This window comes from Quercus lobata, chromosome 4, assembly GCF_001633185.2.
Source record: "Quercus lobata isolate SW786 chromosome 4, ValleyOak3.0 Primary Assembly, whole genome shotgun sequence".
Classification (NCBI taxonomy): domain Eukaryota; kingdom Viridiplantae; phylum Streptophyta; class Magnoliopsida; order Fagales; family Fagaceae; genus Quercus; species Quercus lobata.
Window position 1 is genome coordinate 27,271,812 of NC_044907.1, and position 21,756 is coordinate 27,293,567.

Consider the following 21,756-nt stretch of genomic DNA (forward strand, 5'->3'; position numbering starts at 1 on the left):
AATGTTGATGATGATGATGATGTAAAAAATGTCAATGAAGAAATAATCTCACAAGATGAACATGATAAAATTGATTTGGTTTGAGTTTATTAGGTGATATGATGAATATAAGTAAAAAATTATTATTTTAGGTCATATATCATGTATTATCACTTTTAATTTCAATAAATTTGAATATATATGCCAAGCTAAGCTCAAACTTTTAGACTTTTTGACAAGCTCGAGCTCGAACATCATTTATAGCCTTGGTTCTAGCTTGAGCCAAGTTTGTACATTTTAAATTTTACATTCATTGTTGAGCCAAATTAGAACACTCATTACTTGACAAATTTTACATTCGTTGTCGAGTCAAATTAGGACATTCATTACTTAACAAAACTTGACTAGTTTACATCTCTATTCTTAAGGGTTCGAAAAGCAAAAAAAGAATTTGCTAAATGAATGCTATAATATAGTCCTCCTACAAAGTTTGTTTTATTTTAAGAATAGTGTTATACATATAAACTATTTTATATAATTTTGCATAGTTGAAAAAACAAATAAAATCGTGATTTCAATCATATTGTGATTGGAAGTCTACGATTTTAGTTTTATTTTTAATTTTTAATTTTTATTTTTTGTGTGTGTAAAATTGTATAAAATAATTTGTATAATAATTAATAATTAAGCAATACTACAAACACTTTTACAACATTTTTACATATAGTTAATATTACAAATTTTCACTTAACATTGCCTTTTGGGTCCGTTTGGATTGAACTTCTTGTTGCTGAAACTGAAAACTGAAAAAATTATAGCAAAATAATTTTTAAATGTGTGAATAGTACCGTGAGACTCATTTTTAATATTTTTTAATGCATGAATAGTGTTACTACAGTGATGAACAGTGTGTGAACAGTGATTTTTGTTCCCTGCACAGTTAACCTATGTGATGTTACTATTCACGTGAAGGGAAAAAAAATAAAAAAATCCAAAAACGCGAACTGGAAAAACTAGACGCCCACTCCAAACGCTCACTTTATATCACAAATACCCATACACCACAACAAAATTGGTTGGTGTGGGGCGGCATAGGCTGAAGCTAAAGACCTGAAACAAAGTTGGGCGCGCTTCCTGAGGTCTACCGCTTTACAGGTTACAGCACGCGTGTGTATCGGTTTTTTCTTGTCCTTGCCTTTATGTTTTTTAATAAAAAGTTTCCTTTCTTTCCACTAATTACGGAGGGCCTGATTTTTTGTCTTCATAGAATCTTATGTATAGGAAGTTTGGCTAGTGGTGGGTGTCCAATGCCTTCTACTAGCATCCCATAGTGTCTCCGATTTCTGTCGTTGATATAGTTTGCTCGCTTCTTGCCAACTACTCCGTTTGAATACATGATATTGTCTGCCTTAAAATCTCAACTCTAACTTGCTTAGTAATAAGTGTGTACCAATGGCTTCTACCAGAACTCAAGTTGTCCCACCGTCTTTTTGCTCTCCTTGTTCTAAACCCCAACCAAAAAACGACATTTTCCTCAATTTTAGAGGCGAAGACACCCGTGATAATTTTATAGACCATCTATATTATGCTTTGAAAGAGAAAGGGTTTATCATCTTTAAGGATGATAAAGAACTTGTGCCTGGAAATCCCATTTCAACGAAACTCTTGGATGCGATCGAGAAATCAAGAATGGCAGTCATCATTTTGTCTAAAAATTATGCGTATTCAACATGGTGCCTAGAAGAACTAGTAAAGATTGTTGAAGGCATTAAGGGAGGGTTAAAAGTGTTGCCCATTTTCTACCATGTAGATCCTTGTCATGTGCGGCATCAAAAGGAGACTTTTGCTATGGCCTTTGATGAACACGAAAAACGTCTCCACGAAAACCCAGAGAAGGTGCAGATGTGGAGAACTGCTTTAAGAGAAGTGGCCAATCTCTCCGGGAAGACATTAATGAAAGGTTAACACTTGTTGATGTTCTTCTATTGCGTATTTTTTCTAATTGTTCTAATTGCAATATTACTTAATTACTTTAAATGTAGAAGTTGAAATGTTGATGTCACACCCCAAACCCAAAAGGGTTCAAAGCATGCGAAACCAAACCTTCAAGAGAAACTGGTGGGGATTTTTTTTTTTTTTTTTTTTTTAATTCTATTCCATATGATAAAATAAATAAACATATTAGAGTGTGTTTGGATAGAACTTATTTTGCTGAAACTGAAAACTGAAAACTGAAAATACTGTAGCAAAATAATTTTTAAATGTATAAATAGTACCGTGGGACCCATTTTTAATGAAAAAGTTGATAAAAAGTGTAATTTGTGGGTCCGTGAACAGTGCATATGTGCACTGTTCACTGCAGAAAGTCAATATTTGCGATTACTGTTCAATGAACAATAACCGCATTACTCCAAAACAAAACGCGTGAAAAAAAAAAAAAAAAAAAAAAAACGCAGCTACAGCAAACACAACGCCGGAACCAAACACACACTTAATCTCTCTACAATATAAGTTAGAACTCTATAACACATATACAAACAATACAAACTATAAATCATGTGCCTCCAAAATTTACATAAATATTCCAAACACCAAACGATTTAACATAAAACACCAATGTTCTCAAAAATATACAACCCCAACAAAATTCTTGGGCCAACAAACCTCAAGAGAGCCCAACCACTGATAGAATTAACTACTACTTCCTTCAAAACAACTAGATCAACACACCAACCAATAATAATGTTAGTCTTCCAATTCAGCATAAAACTCCAATCACCACCAATAAGACAAGCTCCATTCTCGAGGTGTAGCTAATTTATCTATAAAATGAGAAAAATTAAGGGTTTTCCTAGGAAAAACGGTTTTGGGTGGTACATTGAAGAATTGTTATCTCCCCGCAAAAAATTGTATCCAGAGTAACTCCTTATCTCAGGTGAGTAAACTTAGAATGATTTTTAACTTGTTTTAAAGGAGTGAATTTATTTGGAGTTGCATTCCTGTTTTTTCCCATCAAAGAGAAGAGAATTTTAGGTAAATATTTGTGTTATTGTGTATGATAGATCTATTTTCTTATTTTGACTTGGTAATATTGGTTGCAATATCTTTTTGGCCAGGAAATGTTGGCTATAAATATTTCTACACGTTAAATGCTCCGTAAGTTACTAATGTAAAGTCAAGAATCAAGATCCTAGAGAGATTTGTAACATTAGTAGCAAAATCTAGTTCTAACGTACCCAGGGCCTACAAACCCAAATAGCCCAACCCCATAAAGTAACTATGTCCCGAGTTAAGTTAATGACTACGGTTCAAAAATAAAATCATAAATCTTTTATAGGGTGAGTCTCAAGAGAGTCAATTTCACAAGAGATTAAATTCTATAAGGATGGGGTGTAAAACTCATGTTTTACACCATCCAATAAGTGATTGCTACATCAGCATTTTACTTAAAATTCAATACATTCTACCACATCTAATAATATCTCAATAAATTTCCAATTTGGTTGGATTTATATATGGGTATTAGAATTGATTAAATGTGATTGTATTTATTCTTAAATATGTGATAAGATGATATGTCATGTTAGGATTGGAGAGGTAAAACATAAATTTTACACCACGTCCTTATAGAATTTAATCTCTTTGACGAATACAGTAAAATATTGTTAAAAAATGTTAAAAAATTTTGTAATAATTATAAAACATGTTCTTCAGTTTCTCCAAAAAAAAAAAAAAAAAAAATGTTCTTCAAGGTAATATATTAGGTTAATGTACTTAGACTACTTGGGCTTATAAAATATATGGATTATTATAAATTATTTGTTTATAAATATATAAAATAAATACAAGCATATATATATATATATATATATATATATATCGCGATAACCTCAAAAACATTACTCTATTATTAACTGAAATATTTCATACCCATAGCCAAATAGAAACGACCTCTATTGTGAAATGAGATTAAATTCTATAAGGACGTGGTGTAAAACTTATGTTTTACCCTTCCAATCCTAACATGTCATATCATCTTATCACATATTTAAGAATAAATACAATCACATTTAATCAATTCTAATACCCATATATAAATCCAACCAAATTGGGAATTTATTGAGATATTATTAGGTGTGGTAGAATGTATTGAATTTTAAGTAAAATGCTGATGTGGCAATCACTTATTGCATGGTGTAAAACATGAGTTTTACACCCCATCCTTATAGAATTTAATCTCATTGGAAAAAACATTAATACTAGCCTAAACAACTAAAAAAATCATTGTTACAAACAGATACCTCATCTTCAAAAAGCCAAATCAGATTTCAATTAATTTAAGTAGTTTTCTAAAATATAATAAATGGAAATCCATATCCAGTAGTTAGTATAATCCCTGCCGCTTCAGGTTTACATCAAAAGCCATTTTTTCATTTTTTGAAACTAATAATTCACTTTTACATGCCCAAGGGTTTTTCCCAGCAAATCAAGCTCGAGTACTATCTAGTTTAGTTCAATTTTAGAGCTCTTTTTCTGAGATGAACAAGCAGAAAATCAACGCTTACATCCCCAATTGGTTTGTATTGACACAGTTTTTTGTTATGTCTTTATAATAGGCCTGAGGCAGAGTTTATCCGAACAATTGTTGACTGGATATTTAGTGAACTGAAAGATAAACGTTCAATTGTTTATGAAGACAGTTTTGTTAGAATAGCCTCTCGTGTTGAGGAAATGAATTCATGTCTAGACATGAATTTGAATGAAGTCCGCTTTATTGGGATATGTGGGAAGAGTGGAATGGGCAAGACAACTCTTGCACGTGTAGTTTTTGACATGATTTATAATCAATTTGAAGCTTGCAGCTTTCTTGAAAATGTCAAAGAGGTTTCTGAAGCACATGGCTTAGAGACTTTACAAGAGCAACTCCTTTGTGATATAAGTAAAGGAGCATTAAGGGTAAGGGATGTGACCAGGGGAATCCAAGTGATCAGGAATATACTACGTGATAAAAAGGTGCTTATTGTTGCTGATGATGTGAGTGAAAAAAGACATTTAGAAGCATTAGTAGGGAAGAGTTGGTTTGGTCCAAGAAGTAGAATCATAGTAACTACTGAAGACGAACGTTTGTTGAAAAGCTATGAAATTCAGACTGTATGTAAGGTTGACGGACTAAATAATGATGAAGCTCAACGACTTTTTAGTCACAAAGCTCATTGTGAAAATGATTTTGTGGATTTGGGCAACAATTTTGTCACTTATGCTCAGGGCAATCCTTTGCTTCTTAAAGTTTTGGGTTCCTATTTGTGTAAAAGAACAAAAGAGGAATGGGAAAGTGCTTGGAATCAAATAAAAGCAATTCCCAAAGAAAATATTCTAGAGAAACTTCAAATAGCATATAATGGATTGGAGGACTTGGAGAAAAAATTATTTTTGGATATTGCGTGTTTCTTCAAGGGGGAGGACCAAAATCGAGTAGCTGATATACTAGAATCAGTTTGCTACTCAGACAATAATAAAAGAAAGCTCATTGACAAATCTCTAATTACTATTGTAGAGGGGAAATTCTGCATGCATCATTTAATACAACAAATGGGTTGGAAAATTGTTTATGGGGAATCAATGGATCTTGGAAGATGCAGTAGGTTGTGGCATTATACTGATGTCCTTGATGTATTAAAGAACAATATTGTAAGTGCATTATTATATAGACATAAATTCAGAGAAGTTTATAATTCTACCATTCATGCAAGTTTTTGCTGTATCTAAACTAATTTTTATTGTTCTTGGTTACTAGGGAACAGAACGAATTGAAGGCATGATGCTCAATATGACTCCAAATGAAGAACATGAAGAATTGAATGTTGAACCATTCTCTAAGATGAATAAACTAAGATTGCTCAAAATTTGTAATCTACACCTTCCTCGTCTCATTAATCTTTCAAATGAGCTACGTTTGTTGGAATGGCATGAATATCCTTTGAAATCATTGCCAAATTGTTTCCAGCTGCCTGAACTTGTTGAGCTCATTATGCATCGCAGCTGTATTAAAGAACTTCCAAGGGAATTTAGTGTATGATTTTCACTTTTACAGTTTTATTATTATTACTATTTATTATTATTATGTACTGATTGCTTAATTTTCTATGTTTACATAATTGTTTTATCTCAGCACTTATACAAGCTAAAGCTCATCGACGTTAGTGACTCTCAAAACTTATGTGGGACTCCTAACTTCAGTGGAATGCCAAATATTGAAAGGTTGATTTTTCAAGGTTGTACAGGATTGCATGCGTTGCACCCATCTGTTGGAGGTCTAAAACGGCTTATTCTATTAAATCTAAAAGACTGTAAGTGTCTTGAGAACCTTCCACACGAGATCAACTTGAAATCTCTAAAAGTTTTAATTCTATCTGGCTGTTCAAAACTCAAGAAGTTTCCAAAGATTGGGAGAAACATGAAAAGCATGTTGGAGCTTTATTTGGACAGGACTGCTGTAGAAGAACTACCATCATCAATCAAGCATCTAACTGGCTTGACTTTATTGAATCTTCAAGACTGCAAAAACCTTTCAAGTTTCCCAAGTGTTATTTGTAGTTTGATATCTCTTGAAATTCTCATTCTATCAGGATGTAAGGGTCAACCACCAAAAGCAAGGTATTTGCTTGGTCCCATTTCGACTTTATCCTCAATCTGTGCCACCCTCACTCTTCCCTACACCTGTCTCATTGATCGACAACCTGAACCAGAGCCCATCAGCCTGTTGTTGCCTGAGTCATTCTCAGGATTAAGCTCTTTAGTATCTCTAGATCTAAGTGGCTGTAATCTGTTGGATGGAGCTCTCCCTGATGATCTTAGCTACTTATTCTCACTAACATCTCTGAACTTGAGGAACAATAATTTTACATGCTTACCTTATAGCATTTCTCAGCTTTTAAATCTTAAACTTCTTTTCTTGGATCATTGTAGCAAGCTTCAATCATTGCCATATCTTCTATTAAGTACACAATTTGTTTCGGCACAAGGATGTACTTCACTTGAAAATTATTCAAATCAAGTTGTCGTATGGACTTCGGATGCAGCAGATTCACTTTTATTAATTGCCATGGCTTGGCTGATGATGATGAAGGAAAAATTGCTGATGTTCCTTTGCTAAATACACACTTCCAATCATTGTGGCATAGATACATGGAGGTTTCTCTCTCTCTCATGTGTGTGCACGCATTGAACATCTTTTACTTGTCTTTCAATATTTTACAGGACCAAATTCATCAAGTTAAAGGCTTTTGCCTGGTAGTACCTCAAACTGAAATGTCAGAGTGGTTCAAGAATAAGGAGTGCGGGCCATCTGTGCGAATCCCATTACCTCCTAATCTGTTCAATAATAGAAGTTGGAAAGGGATCGCTCTTTGTGTCATTTTTGTAGTCCCTCCAAATTCAAAAAATGTTTCTCCTCGTCAGGATTCAAATTACTTTCATGAATTTATTTGTCAATTAGACATGGATGGAAGTTTTTTAAATTGTCCCCTAGTCCTTAAGGTTCCTAAGGAAACATTTGTTGGTTCATTTGGACTTTGGCTATATATATCACGTGCAAGGTTTACAGAACATTTTAATGAAGGGAGTTGCATTAGCTCTTTGATTAGACCCAAAATGCTGGATATTCAGGTTAAAATGTGTGGTGCACGTGTTCTATATGAGCAAGATATGGTAGAATTTGTACAAAACTCAAGGCAAGAAAATTTCAGGAGCTGTAATGATCTCAGTCGAGGTCATGAAAAATTGATAGAAGATCATATGAGCAATTCACAAGGCCCTGATCCCAGGCTAAAACGAAATCTCAAGTCATTGCTTTCACAATTGTATCAGGTCTCTTCTTATATCTCAAGAAACTCCATTTTAGCTAAAAAGTTATGTTATATTAATTCCTCAATTTGTCTCCTCTTTCGCCATGTGAGACTTTCATTCACACGTGTTTATCCAACAGCATGTCAACTCAGTGGTTGTAAAAAAAGATGTTAAAATTTGTCTCTAAACTTATTATTTTTGTATATGTTTTTCTCTCAAACCATTCTATTGAACATTTGATCTGTTAAGATTTAATGTTTTATTTTATAATATTTAATTGGAAGTATCTTTGGATATTTGGTAGTTTGACCGAGTCATTAGGATATTTGGTTATTTGATCACAGCCAGATTTCATGGCTGGGAAGTGTCTCACGTTGCTATCCTAGTTTGTAGGAGTTGTGGATAGTGCTTTCCTATTTTATAGTAGTTGTGGTTAATGCTAGATAAAGTGTTGTGATGTTAAGCCTATTTATAGGCTCTTTTGTTTATCAATAATATATTCAGCTTTTATCATTCAACAAGTCCCTTTTTGCCTTTTGTTTTTTCTTTGTAACAGAGTCCTGTGTTGGCACGTCCCTTTTGCTTTCTATTTTTCTTAACTCTGTATCAGTGGTATCAGAGCCAGTGAGAAAAGCACGAGAGAAAGAGTCCTCAAATAGTATTAATGGCTTCAGATTCAAACTTTGCGCAGGTGGCAATCCCACGTTTTGATGGTCACTATGACCATTGGAGTATGCTAATGGAGAATTTTCTTCGGTCCAAAGAGTATTGGCCAATTGTTGAATCTGGTATTCAAGCACCAGCACCAAATACAACCTTGTCAGATGCTCAGAAAACAGAGTTGGAAGGGAGAAAGCTCAAAGATTTAAAGGCAAAAAATTACCTTTTCCAGGCAATTGATCGTCCCATCTTGGAAACAATTCTTAGCAAAGAAACTTCCAAAGATATTTGGGATTCCATGAAGAAAAAATATGAAGGCTCTGCTAGAGTGAAGCGTGCACAGCTTCAAGCCTTGAGAAGAGATTTTGAGACTCTACAAATGAAGGATGGAGAATCTGTCACCAGCTACTGTGCCAGGACTATGGAGATTAGCAACAAAATGCGTTTTCATGGTGAGAAGATGGAAGATGTCACCATTGTTGAAAAGATATTGCGTTCTCTGACACCAAAGTTTGATTATGTCGTGTGTTCCATTGAAGAATCGAAAGACATAGATGCATTTTCCCTTGATGAACTACAGAGCTCCTTGCTGGTCCATGAACAGAAGATGAACCGAAGTTCAACTTCAGAGGAGCAAGCTTTAAAGGCTTCTATCTCTACTCATTTCTCAAACTCTAGAGGAAGGGGTAGAGGTAGAGGAAGGGGAGAACGAGGCAATAGAGATGGCAGCAGGCATTTCAAAGCCGATGATGGACAATTTCAGAGCAAAGGCAGAGGACGAGATCAACATTTTGACAAATCTAAGGTAGAGTGCTTTAGATGTCATAAATTTGGTCATTATCGTTCTGAATGTTATACTAGGCTGCCTAAAGACAAAGAAAAGGAACCGCAATCGAATTTTGCTGAAAAGAAGGAAGTGGAAACTTTGTTAATGGCTGTTCAAGCTAATCAAGAACCTGAATCTGATGTTTGGTATGTGGATACGGGCTGCAGTAACCACATGTGTGGAAGTAAGTCTTCTTTTTCTTACTTAAATGAATGCTTTCTTTCTTCAGTACGTTTTGGTGATTGTTCCACTGTGAAGGTGATGGGAAAGGGTGATATAGAGATAAGAACCAAGAATGGTTTTGTAGAAACAATTTCTAATGTCTTTTATGTTCCTGACTTGAAAAGCAATTTGTTAAGTGCTGGTCAATTGCAAGAAAAGGGTTATATAATCACTATTCAAAAGGGTGTTTGTGAGATTTATGATCCTACTAGAGGAGCCATTGCTGTTGTGCAAATGAGTTCAAACAGGTTGTTTCCATTGAAGATTACAAGTGTGTAATCTTGTTTGGTAGCTGAAGTAAAAGATTCTTCTTGGTTGTGGCATTTTCGTTATGGCCACTTGAGTTTTGGTGGATTGAAGACCCTCCAACAGAAAAATATGGTGGCAGGTCTTCCTCAGATTAGTATTCCTTCTCAAGTTTGTGAGGAATGTGTTGTTGGCAAACAACATCGTTCTCAATTCTCCCAAGGGAAGTCATGGCGAGCAAAAGTAGCTTTAGAGCTAATTCATTCTGATATATGTGGCCCGATTACACCATGTTCTAATGGAGGTAAAAGATACTTAATTACCTTCATTGATGATTATATTCGAAAAACTTGGGTTTATTTTTTACAGGCAAAATCAGAAGCTTTTTGTGCATTTAAAAGCTTCAAGGCTTGTGTGGAAAATGAAACAGGAAACACCATTAAGACCCTCCGAACAGATCGTGGCGGAGAATATTGCTCAACCGAATTTGAAGTTTTTTGTGATGATCATGGCATTCGAAGAGAGCTGACAGCTGCTTATACACCTCAACAAAATGGTGTATCAGAGAGGAAAAATAGAACCATCCTCAATATGGTGAGAAGCTTGTTGACAAAAGGGAGAATTCCAAAATCTTTTTGGCCTGAAGCAGTAAATTGGAGTATTCACATCTTGAACAGAAGTCCTACATTTGCTGTTCAAAATATGACACCAGAGGAAGCATGGAGCGGAAGGAAACCTGCTGTAGATCATTTCCGGATTTTTGGGTGTATTGCTTATGCCCATATTCCAGATGAGAAGAGGAAAAAGCTAGATAACAAGGGAGAAAAATGCATTTTTCTTGGTGTTAGTGATAAGTCAAAAGCTTATAAACTATACAATCCTAGCACCATGAAAATTGTCATCAGCCGTGATGTGGTGTTTGATGAAGAAAGCACCTGGTCATGGAATCAAAATGGTGTTAAAGAAAGTATTGTAGCAGATTTTGATGATGAAGAGAAAGGGCAGCAGCCTATGGAGAATGAGCAAGAAGAGGAAGTCACTCAAAATGTTCCAATGGCTGATCAAAGCCCACTTGCAGCTGAATCACAAAGGCCTCAACGTGTTCGAAAAAGACCAGCATGGATGCATGATTATAATGTAGCTGGAATTGATCAATCTGAAGACCCACTCACTCACTTTGCTCTATTTTCAGATTGTGATCCTACCAATTTTGAAGTGGCTGTCACAGAACCAAAATGGAGAAAGGCTATGGATGCTGAAATTACAGCCATTGAAAGAAATGATACTTGGGAGCTGACTGATCTTCCAAAAGGGCAGAAAACAATTGGTGTAAAGTGGGTTTACAAGACAAAGCTGAAGGAGAATGGTGAGGTTGACAAGCACAAGGCACGCTTGGTTGCTAAGGGCTACAAGCAAGAGTTTGGTGTTGATTATAAAGAAGTTTTTGCTCCGGTTGCAAGGCATGATACAATCAGATTGGTGATTGCTATCGCATCTCAAAACTCATGGCCTATCTTCCAAATGGACGTGAAATCAGCATTCCTCCAAGGAGATTTGAAAGAAGAGGTATTTATCGATCAACCTCCTGGTTATATAAAACTTGGCAATGAGCATAAAGTGTATAAGTTAAAGAAAGCTCTATATGGATTAAAACAAGCTCCACGGGCTTGGTATAATCGTATAGAAACTTATTTTTTGAAAGAAGGATTTCAAAAATGTCCTTATGAACATACACTTTTCATAAAAGTTGAGGATGGAGGAAAGATGCTCATTGTTTGCTTATATGTAGATGATCTAATCTATACTGGAAATAATACAGCCATGTTTGAAAGCTTTAAGAAATCTATGATGGTTGAATTTGAAATGTCTGATCTTGGTATGTTGCATTACTTCCTTGGCATAGAAGTAGTGCAATCAGCTAATGGGATCTTTATTTCTCAAAAGAAGTATGTGCAAGATGTTTTGGATAGGTTTCAGATGAAGGATTGCAATCCTGTAAGCACTCCAACTGAGTTTGGCTTGAAGCTAAACAAAGATCATGAAGGGAAGAAGGTGGACAGTACACTTTACAAGCAAATTGTTGGCAGTTTGATGTATTTAACTGCAACAAGGCCAGACATAATGTATTCTGTGAGTTTAATAAGTAGATATATGGAGAATCCAACAGAAATACACTTGTTAGCTGCCAAGAGAATCCTTCGTTACTTGCAAGGAACTAGAGATTTTGGGCTGTTCTACAAGAAGGGTGAAAAGTCAGACTTGTTTGGGTTTACTGACAGTGATTATGCAGGAGATCAAGATGATAGAAGGAGCACTTCGGGCTATGTTTTCATGTTAGGAACAGGAGCTGTTTCATGGTCATCAAAGAAGCAGCCAATTGTCACATTGTCAACCACTGAAGCTGAATTTGTTGCAGCAACAGCTTGTGCTTGTCAAGCTATTTGGCTGAAGAAGATACTTGAAGAATTGCAGTTCAAAGAAGATGGACCTACTCTTATTTACTGTGACAACAGCTCAGCAATAAAGCTCTCAAAGAATCCTGTTCTACATGGTCGAAGCAAGCATATAGATGTGAAGTATCATTTCTTGAGGGATCTCACGAATGATGGAGTTATTAATCTGGTTTACTGCAGAAGTGAAGACCAGGTTGCAGATATTCAAACCAAGCCTCTCAAGTTGGCTACATTTGTGAAGCTACGTGCATGGTCTACTTGGAGTGTGTTCACATGCTGCCACAAAGGAAGACTTTGTAGAGGGTTGATTTTTTCCTTTTAAACTGATTTCTGCAGATTTCAGTTTAAGGGAGGGTGTTAAGATTTAATGTTTTATTTTATAATATTTAATTGGAAGTATCTTTGGATATTTGGTAGTTTGACCGAGTCATTAGGATATTTGGTTATTTGATCACAGCCAGATTTCATGGCTGGGAAGTGTCTCACGTTGCTATCCTAGTTTGTAGGAGTTGTGGATAGTGCTTTCCTATTTTATAGTAGTTGTGGTTAATGCTAGATAAAGTGTTGTGATGTTAAGCCTATTTATAGGCTCTTTTGTTTATCAATAATATATTCAACTTTTATCATTCAACAAGTCCCTTTTTGCCTTTTGTTTTTTCTTTGTAACAGAGTCCTGTGTTGGCACGTCCCTTTTGCTTTCTATTTTTCTTAACTCTGTATCATGATCGCCATACATTTATGTATTTTACAGGTAGATTGGGCACAAAACCATTTGTATGATTATATCTTTCATCAGATTGCTCGTCCACAACACTGGTTCACTTGTCAAAAACATGGGCCCTACATAGAAATGCAGTTGCCTCCAGATGTGCACTATAATTCAACATGGTTGGGGTTCACTGTCTATGCTTTGTATGGTATTCAGATGCAACAAGCTGGTTTCAGTTACAAGCTGGATTCAACAATTTTGCTTCACTATTCTGGTCTTTCAGTTTCGTTTGCACCATACCCAGCCTTTCCCCTCTCTGGAGACATTTTTGATGAGTCATCACAACGACTAGTTGTATTTTACATACCACGCCGTGTTTATCAGTTGAATCGGTGTAATCACATTGGGGCTTTATTTAAAAGCGGTGACCCAGGTGTGCAAGTTGAAATGTGTGGAATCCGTCTTGTATATGAGCAACATGTTGAAGAGTTTGTGCAAACACTTGTGGAGTACATGTTAGCGAGACCGGATACCAATCATCAATCTTTTTACGAACGTCTTTCACATCAACGTAGAATATTGCAAGGCTGCAATCATGAAAAACATTATCTTTGTCCTTTCTTACCAGAAAGGTTAAAATTTACTGGACAAGTATTTTGTTACCGCGCTTCAATGCAATAGATATAAAATTTGTTTGTCAAACTAAAGATATGGTTTTTGATACCTGCAGGAGGCCTAACCCCATGCCAATGTTTCTACCAAATAATGAAACTATACAAGAGGAGTGTACTTCACGGTATCAAGTTTGTCAAGATCAGAAAGGTAAGAAATAAGGAAAGAGAGCTCAATGACAAGATGCAAGCTAAACGACAGAAAGCTTAATTCGCTAGCTGAACTGCAAGTAGTTTAGGAAATTAATTATCTCAGCTTGTAATCACACGGGCTATAACTACCTGTTACACGTGCCATTACTAATTCTGTATAAGTTGGTAAGTTAGTTTTGCTCTGTTTTTTTATAAAGCCTTAATAGTGTATAGATTCATTGAATCATTCAATCAATAGAGAAATTCTTCAATTCTTTTCTCTCTAGCACTCAATCACTCTCTGTGTGAACTCTCTGTTCTTCTTCTCTCTTGGTCAGTGCTTTCTTACATGGTATCAGAGCTCGAACCTTTATCAATGGCGTTGAATACTGAGATTAATTCATCTTCTTCCTTTCAGCGAGAACTTTCTCCAATGAAAGATCCACGAAGTCCATTTTTCTTGCACCATGGTGAAACTCCTAGCGCGATTTTGGCTTCTCAGCCTCTAACTGAGGATAATTACCCTGCTTGGGCTAGAGCTATGAGGATGGCTTTTGGATGCTAAAAGTAAGCTTGGATTTGTTGATGGTTCTATCAATGCTTTAATGGCAGCTTGGATTTGTTGATGGTTCTATCAATGCTTTAATGGCAGTCACACCACTCGAGAAATAAGTTTGGTCCAAATGCAATTCAATGATCTCTTCTTGGATCTTGAATTCAATTTCACCTCACATCACTACTAGCATCATTTATAGAGATACAACTTTTGAGGTGTAGAATGCACTCAAAAATCGTTTTTCTCAAGCCAATGGACCAAGAATTTCTCAACTTCAAAAGCAAATCTCAACTATGATGCAAGGAGATTCAACAGTGACAAGCTTCTTCATTGGTCTTCAAGCTTTTTGGGATTAGTTGTTGAATTTTAGGCCTTTACCATGTTGTTCATGTGGTAAATGTACTTGTGGTGTGAATGATAAGATCATAAATCTTCAGCATCAAGATTCACTCATGCAATTTCTTAATGGATTAAATGATTCTTATTCACAAGTCAAAACTCAGATCCTCATGATGGAGCCTGAAAGTTCACTTGATGTATAAAAAACTAGTGAATGTTTAGACCCCCAATTAAAAAAAAAAAAAACAAACACAAGCTTATACTTAAACAATAGATATGTGGAAAGATAAGTACAAGCAATACCCAAATAAACAAACTACTCTAAACCATAATTAATCACAACACAGCAGTAATTAAAAAGTAAGAGTAAGGGTTAGAGAGATGCAAACACAAACATAACACCGGCATGTGTTATCAAAGAGGAAATCGAAGAACTCGATAAAAAACCTCTTCGCCGCCCCCCAAGTGGCAAAATGATCCACTAAAAAATAAAGTTGAAATACAAATTACAGTAGACCCTCCAAACCTAATCTACACAATACACCTAAGCCCTCCAAGCTTCTTGCTCCAATAAGGTTAAACCTAACCGTGTCTTCTTTAGCTTTCCGGATCCTGCAGTAAGTCCATTGCATCAACCAAATGAGTTGGTCCTCTCTGAATTGCTTCCCAAGCACCAAAAACCTCCTCACTAATGTGGATATGGTGAGATAAGGATTTGGTTAATGAACCTCTCAAGGGTATGTCAATGGAGATGGTGAGAGTAGAGGAATTTTAGTATCAAAGGTATAAGTTTGTGGGTGAATAAATCTTGTTGTTCTCTAGGGTTTCTCTCTTAAAATTCTCTCTAGAAGCTCTCTACATTTCGTGGGTATAAGCGTATTTATAGTAGGATAGGTGAGGAATGTGAAAAGTCATTTTTCTACAAAACAGGGTGTTCTAGCGACTAACTTGCGACTGAGATGAGTTGCAAGTTTAAGTCACGAAATAACTAACTAGCCAAATTGTCCTATTTTTTCCTGTAGTGCTCCAACTGTCGTGACCCTTCAGCTTCCTGCATGCTTCACATGTATGGCATTTAGGTGAGTTATCAGTCATGAGCCACTCGCGAGAATGGTCTTGAATGCACACATACTTGAATTCTTCACACTTTCTTACACACAATCCTTACATGATTCCTACCTAAATACTAGGTATCTAATTACTGAAATACAAGCAAATTTGGCACAAAATTAACCCAACAAATGATTGAATAAATTCAACCTTACAGAGCCTATCCCTTCAATTGATAAGGCTTTTTCCTTGGTGATTCAAGAGGAAAGGCAAAGGTTTTTGGGATTCAATGTTACTCCTTCAGTTGAGTCCACTGCACTTGTTGTCAAGAATCAAGGATTCAACCAAAGCTCCTCACTTTCAAGCAACATTGGCAAGAATTTCAAAGGGAATACTGGAAAGGGAAGACCTATGTGCAATCATTGTGGAAAGATTGGTCACATCATGGAAAAATGCTACAAACTTGTTGGTTATCCACTAGGCTATAAGTAGAAAGGAGGAGTAGTTATGGCCAATCAAGTCATTGTTGAAGATGATCAAGGTCTGCACATCAGATCAATTCATTCCCTTTCACTTCAGAGCAGTGTTAACAACTGCTTTGTATGCTGAGCTCTCATGCTTCCACATCTGGTGGTTCTAATGATGTTATGCACTCAGCCAATTCTGCTTTTTTAGGTAATTCTTGTGATTTTTTGCAAGATTCTATGTGCTTAAGTATGCAACATTCAGTCTTTGCTGTCAATCTTGCCAAGAAGATGTTACCCTAAATCTATTGCTACTGCCAATAGTAACTTACTAACACGACCACGTGCAAGTTCCGAATCCACGGACTCTTCTCTCTTGGATTTGCACCACACAAGCTCCCATGCTTATGACTATGAGATCCCATTCATAGGTTTTGATCAGCAGTTGTTGATCTTGTTGTAGCAACTAGATTCCACCAGCACTTGATTGTAGATCTCATTCTGGTAGACACTTGTGGAGTTGGAAGGCTACAGAACCTCTCAAATCTCATAGGAATAACTCATGAGTCTTCCAAGAGTCTTGAAAACGTAGTTAGGGTTTTCCTTTTATACTTAGGAGTGTTGGACTGGATACTAACACAACAATGTAGATCTATAAATAATTACATACTAACACAACAATGTATCAACCCTAAGTAGAGCTATAAAAAATACAAATTTATCAATCTATGTAGAGTTGCAAAAAGAATAAAAGGTCGAAAAAAATGGAGAATAATCACCTTTTTGAGAGAGAGAATATCAAATTTATAGAAAATAAAATTGGGAGAATAAGAGTCAAAATAAAAAGAAAATGAAGGAATGGAGAAAGAATAACAATTATGTAGAGAATAATGAGGAGAAAAAGAGGTAAAAGGGGAGGGTAAAGGGAAAAAAAATGTTATGTGTAGTAGTAATGTGATAAATTAATAAGGAAATAAGTGTAGTAGTAATGTGATAAATTAATAAGGAAATAAAGCGTCAAAAAGTAGGAAAAAAAATGTTGAAAATAAGTGGATGATGATGTGGCACAATGAAATAAAAGCAAAATAAACTAGTTCATGTGGGTTATGCGTTCTTTATGCATACACCAAGATGTCATATGTTTAATTGGTGAAGTATAAAGGGAAATACTAAAAGTGGGATAGAAAATCATATGAATGAATGAAATCTTACCAACGCGCCAATTTTGTACCAAGAAATTTCAGTGGTTGCCCTCCCCGTAGAATGTCGCTTCTCATAGACTTTCTCATAGCTGTAACTCCCGCTTAATTTATCAGAAGAAAATGGCAATCTTACAAAGACTACCTCCTTCTTACAAGAGATACGGATGGCATATAAATAATCAAGATACGAGGTTAAGCACTGTACCATTGCACATGTAAACTGTTGCAAATTATGCTGGTATAAAAGATTTACTCCGTAATCCTGTGGTGACACATCCGGACTATCGCTAACAAAGAAGAATTCAACCGAAGTGCATCGACTCCATTGAGGTGAAAGGATCCCACGTGGCATGAATGATACCCAAATGAATGCACGTCGGCACAACGAAATTAACACATCTTCTTCTCTGATGAGATAGTGAAGTGGTGGAGTCATAGGACCCAAGTTGGTCTTCAACTGACAATAGATGAGATGATGAAATGATCCCTTATCCAAATTATCCCGAACAGCAGTCGGATGCTTTCACAAAAACAGCACAAAATGCAAATCCCATCCAATCAGGATTGTCATAAAAATCTGGAGGTAGCAAGATTCTCATTGAGAATCCATCATCGGATGGCCGAACCACTCTGGTATTTCTCTGAGGAAAACAGTGATTGTAAGCACTACGTTGCTTGTAGCGGTTCTGTATGCAAAAATATTTAGACATTTTAATCAGACTAAGATTTAAATCTTAAATGTCTCTTTTAGAAAAACCAAAAAACCAACTAGTTATAATAAATCTCCAATTGTTTTTTTTTTTCCCCTCTTTTGTAAGAGGGGTTTCACAAAAATACTAAATATGCTCTAAAATCAAAGTTAAAAGTTTCTCTTACTCTAAGAAAGCTTAGTCTTCTCTTAGGCAGTAGAATTGGAGTCCCTTTTTAACAAAGGTGTTTTTTGTCTTCCTTGAAATAACAAGGTTATTTCCAGGATTGTGGGGTCTTTTTCATGGGTTACCAGGAAACAGAAGTGTATCACTCTACTCTCTTTTCATTATCATCTCTCACTCTACCATGGAAGATCTTACAACAAGTTGGAATCACCTTTCTTTGTCTGAGAAAGAGGGTCCAGGATGTTGCCTAACAAGTGAACTCAAGTGTCAAGAATACATCATCGCAGCGAAGTTTCTCACAAAACGAACGATGAACATGGATGCCATTGCACAAACTTTCAACCCACTATGGCGAACAAGGAATGACTTTAAAATACAAAACCAAGGCGACCACATGGTTCTTTTCATCTTTGAAGATAAGGCAGACATGGAACGGGTCCTCATGAGCGAACCTTGGAGTTTCGACAAACACTTGATTATTATGCAACGGTATGTGAAGGATACTCCACTTACGGTTTCAAGTTTTAACAAAATTGCCTTTTGGGTCCAGGTGCATAACATCCCCATACGATACATGAACATGGCAGCAGCAGAAAAAATTTGTGAAGTCCTTGGCGAGGTGGTACGAGGTCTAGAAAGTTCCGTCAATGAGAGAGGAAATTTTATTCGAGTTAGGGTCATGATGGACGTATCAGTGCCTATCTCTCGTGGTCGTGTTGTTACACTTGAAAAAGGAGAGCAAGTTTGGGTGAATTTCAAATACGAAAGACTACCTAACATTTGCTATTGGTGTGGAAGCTTTGAGCATGACGACAAAGACTATGAAATCTGGATTGACAGTGATGGCTCCCTCCTGCCAGGGCAAAAACAATTCGGTCCACACCTAAGGGCTGCAGCCTTTGGGACAGCAAGGAAGAACGTGGTGTATGTCCCAGGCTTTTACAAATCAAAAAAGAAACAATGCAGAAATCCACAGTTTTCGATGAGTAGTAGCACTCAACGGTGACTCCAATGGAGCATGAGCTGACTCCTCAACCACCGGTGACAGTTACAAAGGAACAGTCGTTACAAGATTCAATGCAGCCAAGCAAGGGAGTTAATGCTCTGGAATTTAATTTGGCAGAATGTGGAGATAGAGAAAGCATTAAAGTTAGGGAAACGGATACAGGTATCTCACCTCTTAATGAGGGCAAGGCACACGCTATTAATTCAGAGACAAAACCGGTGGAGTCTAATAAGGAACTAAATTCCCTTAATGATCTGTGTCCCCCTCAATCTTTGACCCAATCATTAACGGCTCAGATTAAATTCCCCAAGTCAGATGTTACGGAAATTAATGTGGGTCTCAATGAAGAGGTGGCGGCTAGGGTTTCATCACATGCAACCCAAATGCGTGTCCTTCCTAAGTGGACCCGTTTGATCAGAACTACAAGCACTACAACAAAGGAACCAATCCTTAATCAAAGTACCACACGTAGCAATGGGAAAAGGAGTCTTGAGCAAGCTGAATTTTTCTCAGAACTACCTGGGAGACGTGTGCAGGTTTCAAAAATTGAAGAGGGTAAACCGGTGGGTTTGGCGGAGGTTGAAAATCAGCCCCGCCATGCACAATGAATTGCTTAGCTTGGAACTATCATGGGCTTGGGAACCTACATACAGGGAAGGAGCTCGTAGAAATTATACGGACAAAAGATTCCTCTGTCATGTTTATAGCCGAAACATGGACAGATGAAGCAAGGCTAGATCAAGTACAACAAGAAATTGAGTTTGAAAATAAATGGGTGGTGTCGAGCAATAATAGGGGAGGCGGATTGGTTTTGTTCTGGAAAGCATCAGTTAATCTCATAGTGGAGGGGTCATCAAAGTATTACATAGATTCTTATATTGATAAAAACACTGAGAATGCTTGGTGTTTTACAGGATTTTATGGTGAACCAGACATGGCAAAAAGATGGGAAGCATGGAATGATCTCCGCAGCCTCATTAATCATTTTGAGATCCCTTGGATATGTGCAGGGGATTTTAATGAGGTGACTAAACAATGTGAAAAGTTGGGTGGGGCTGTCCAGAACCATAATTAGATGCAACAATTTTGGGAAGTAATTGATAAGTGTGGATTCATGGATTTGGGTTTCATTGGCCCTCGTTTCACATGGGCTAGGCATTTTCAGGATGGAAGATCAATTTGGGAAAGATTGGATAAAGGCTTGGCAACAAATTTTTTTTCCTAAAATTCCTTGGTGCACTTATTCACCACCTAAGGTGTTTTTCATCGGACCACTCACCCCTTTTAATTAACCTTTCGGGGTTGGATCAGCCATCGGTAAAAAAAAGGTTTCGATTCGAGGAAATGTGGTTATCAGATAACCGATGTGGTGAGATGGTGGAAGCAACATGGAAATTTGGTGATGTTGGTCAATCAGGTGGCTCTCTAGGCACTTCAGTTCTCAAGAAGGTTGACAAATGTGGCAAAGAGTTAGAATGGTGGGACCAGAACTATTTTGGGAACGTGAGAAAAGAATTGGAAAAGAAAAAATCATTGCTTACCCAAGCTGAATTGGTGGCACAAGAAAGTGGGAATAATCAGAGGGTAAGGGAACTTAAAGCCGAAATTGATATTCTAAAGGAGAGGGAGGCATGTATGTGGAGGCAACGCTCAAAAGTTTTGTGGGCCAGTAAAGGAGATTGCAACTCCAAATTTTTCCACAGCCAAGCCACCAAAAGATATAGGAAAAATACAATAAGGGGAATAAAAGATGAGACCGATCAGCTGCATACGAATCCAGATGGGATTGCATCAGTTTTAAATAAATTCTACCAGGAATTATTTGAAACATCAAATCCGACCCATGTAGATGAGGTGTTATCCTATGTGCTGCCATGTATTACTGATGAGATGAACCGAGATTTAGTTGCTAATTTTCAAGAATGGGAAGTGGCTGCTGCACTCAATGAGATGGCCCATCTAAAAGCACCTGGACCAGACGGTATGCCGCCTTTGTTCTACCAACACTTCTGGAAGGTTATAGATAAGGATGTTACATAAGATGTCCTTTTGTGGTTAAATACAGGTATTCTTCCCGAACCTGTTAATCATACTTTCCTTACTCTCATCCCAAAAAAATCTAACCCTGAATATGTCCATGAATTTCGGCCAATAAGTCTATGTAATGTTATATATAAGATTTTTTCCAAAGTACTAGCAAATAGGCTGAGGAAAGTGCTACCAAATATTATTTTTGAACACCAATCAGCTTTTGTTAAGGATCGCTTGATTTCAGATAATATTTTGGTTGCTTTTGAAACTTTGCATTGTATGAAGCATCATAAATCAGGGAAATCAGGTTATATGGCACTCAAATTGGATATGAGCAAGGCATATGACAGGGTGGAGTGGCCCTTTTTGAAAGACCTGATGTGGAGGATGGGATTTGTAGAAAGGTGGATCAGCCTTATCATGTTGTGTGTTACAACGATCACTTATTCAATATTGGTGAATGGAGAATCGAAGGGTTTAATTAACCCAA

At 36.6% G+C, this 21,756-nt stretch overlaps 3 protein-coding genes across 3 annotated transcripts; all 3 read left to right on the plus strand.

Moving 5' to 3' along the window:
* Positions 1-1,431: 1,431 nt before the first annotated feature.
* Positions 1,432-7,132, plus strand: LOC115984938 (TMV resistance protein N-like). The gene is made up of 5 exons (XM_031107920.1): positions 1,432-1,939; positions 2,022-2,097; positions 4,596-5,667; positions 5,774-6,049; positions 6,149-7,132. The coding sequence occupies exons 1-5, from the start codon at positions 1,432-1,434 to the stop codon at positions 7,130-7,132; spliced, it is 2,916 nt and encodes a 971-aa protein (XP_030963780.1).
* A 5,838-nt stretch (positions 7,133-12,970) lies between these two features.
* On the plus strand, positions 12,971-14,217 carry LOC115984939. The gene is made up of 3 exons (XM_031107921.1): positions 12,971-13,572; positions 13,671-13,762; positions 14,162-14,217. Exons 1-3 carry the CDS (start codon positions 13,082-13,084, stop codon positions 14,215-14,217), a joined length of 639 nt encoding a protein of 212 aa, XP_030963781.1. The 5' UTR covers positions 12,971-13,081.
* Positions 14,218-18,410: 4,193 nt separating this feature from the next.
* LOC115984941 lies at positions 18,411-19,235 on the plus strand. Its single transcript, XM_031107922.1, has one exon. It carries the CDS (start codon positions 18,411-18,413, stop codon positions 19,233-19,235), a length of 825 nt encoding a protein of 274 aa, XP_030963782.1.
* The last annotated feature ends 2,521 nt before the right edge of the window (positions 19,236-21,756 follow it).

What these genes read in the sequence shown, in the direction of transcription:
- LOC115984938 (XM_031107920.1), top strand. Translation starts at nt 1,432, where the DNA reads ATGGCTTCTACCAGAACTCAAGTTGTCCCACCGTCTTTTTGCTCTCCT. An exon ending in CGGGAAGACATTAATGAAAG is followed by an intron (nt 1,940 to 2,021) that starts GTTAACACTTGT and finishes CTTTAAATGTAG; the next exon opens with AAGTTGAAATGTTGATGTCA. An exon ending in AACTTCCAAGGGAATTTAGT is followed by an intron (nt 6,050 to 6,148) that starts GTATGATTTTCA and finishes GTTTTATCTCAG; the next exon opens with CACTTATACAAGCTAAAGCT.
- LOC115984939 (XM_031107921.1), top strand. Translation starts at nt 13,082, where the DNA reads ATGCAGTTGCCTCCAGATGTGCACTATAATTCAACATGGTTGGGGTTC. An exon ending in TGTCCTTTCTTACCAGAAAG is followed by an intron (nt 13,573 to 13,670) that starts GTTAAAATTTAC and finishes TGATACCTGCAG; the next exon opens with GAGGCCTAACCCCATGCCAA. An exon ending in AGTTTGTCAAGATCAGAAAG is followed by an intron (nt 13,763 to 14,161) that starts GTAAGAAATAAG and finishes TCTTCCTTTCAG; the next exon opens with CGAGAACTTTCTCCAATGAA.
- LOC115984941 (XM_031107922.1), top strand. Translation starts at nt 18,411, where the DNA reads ATGGAAGATCTTACAACAAGTTGGAATCACCTTTCTTTGTCTGAGAAA.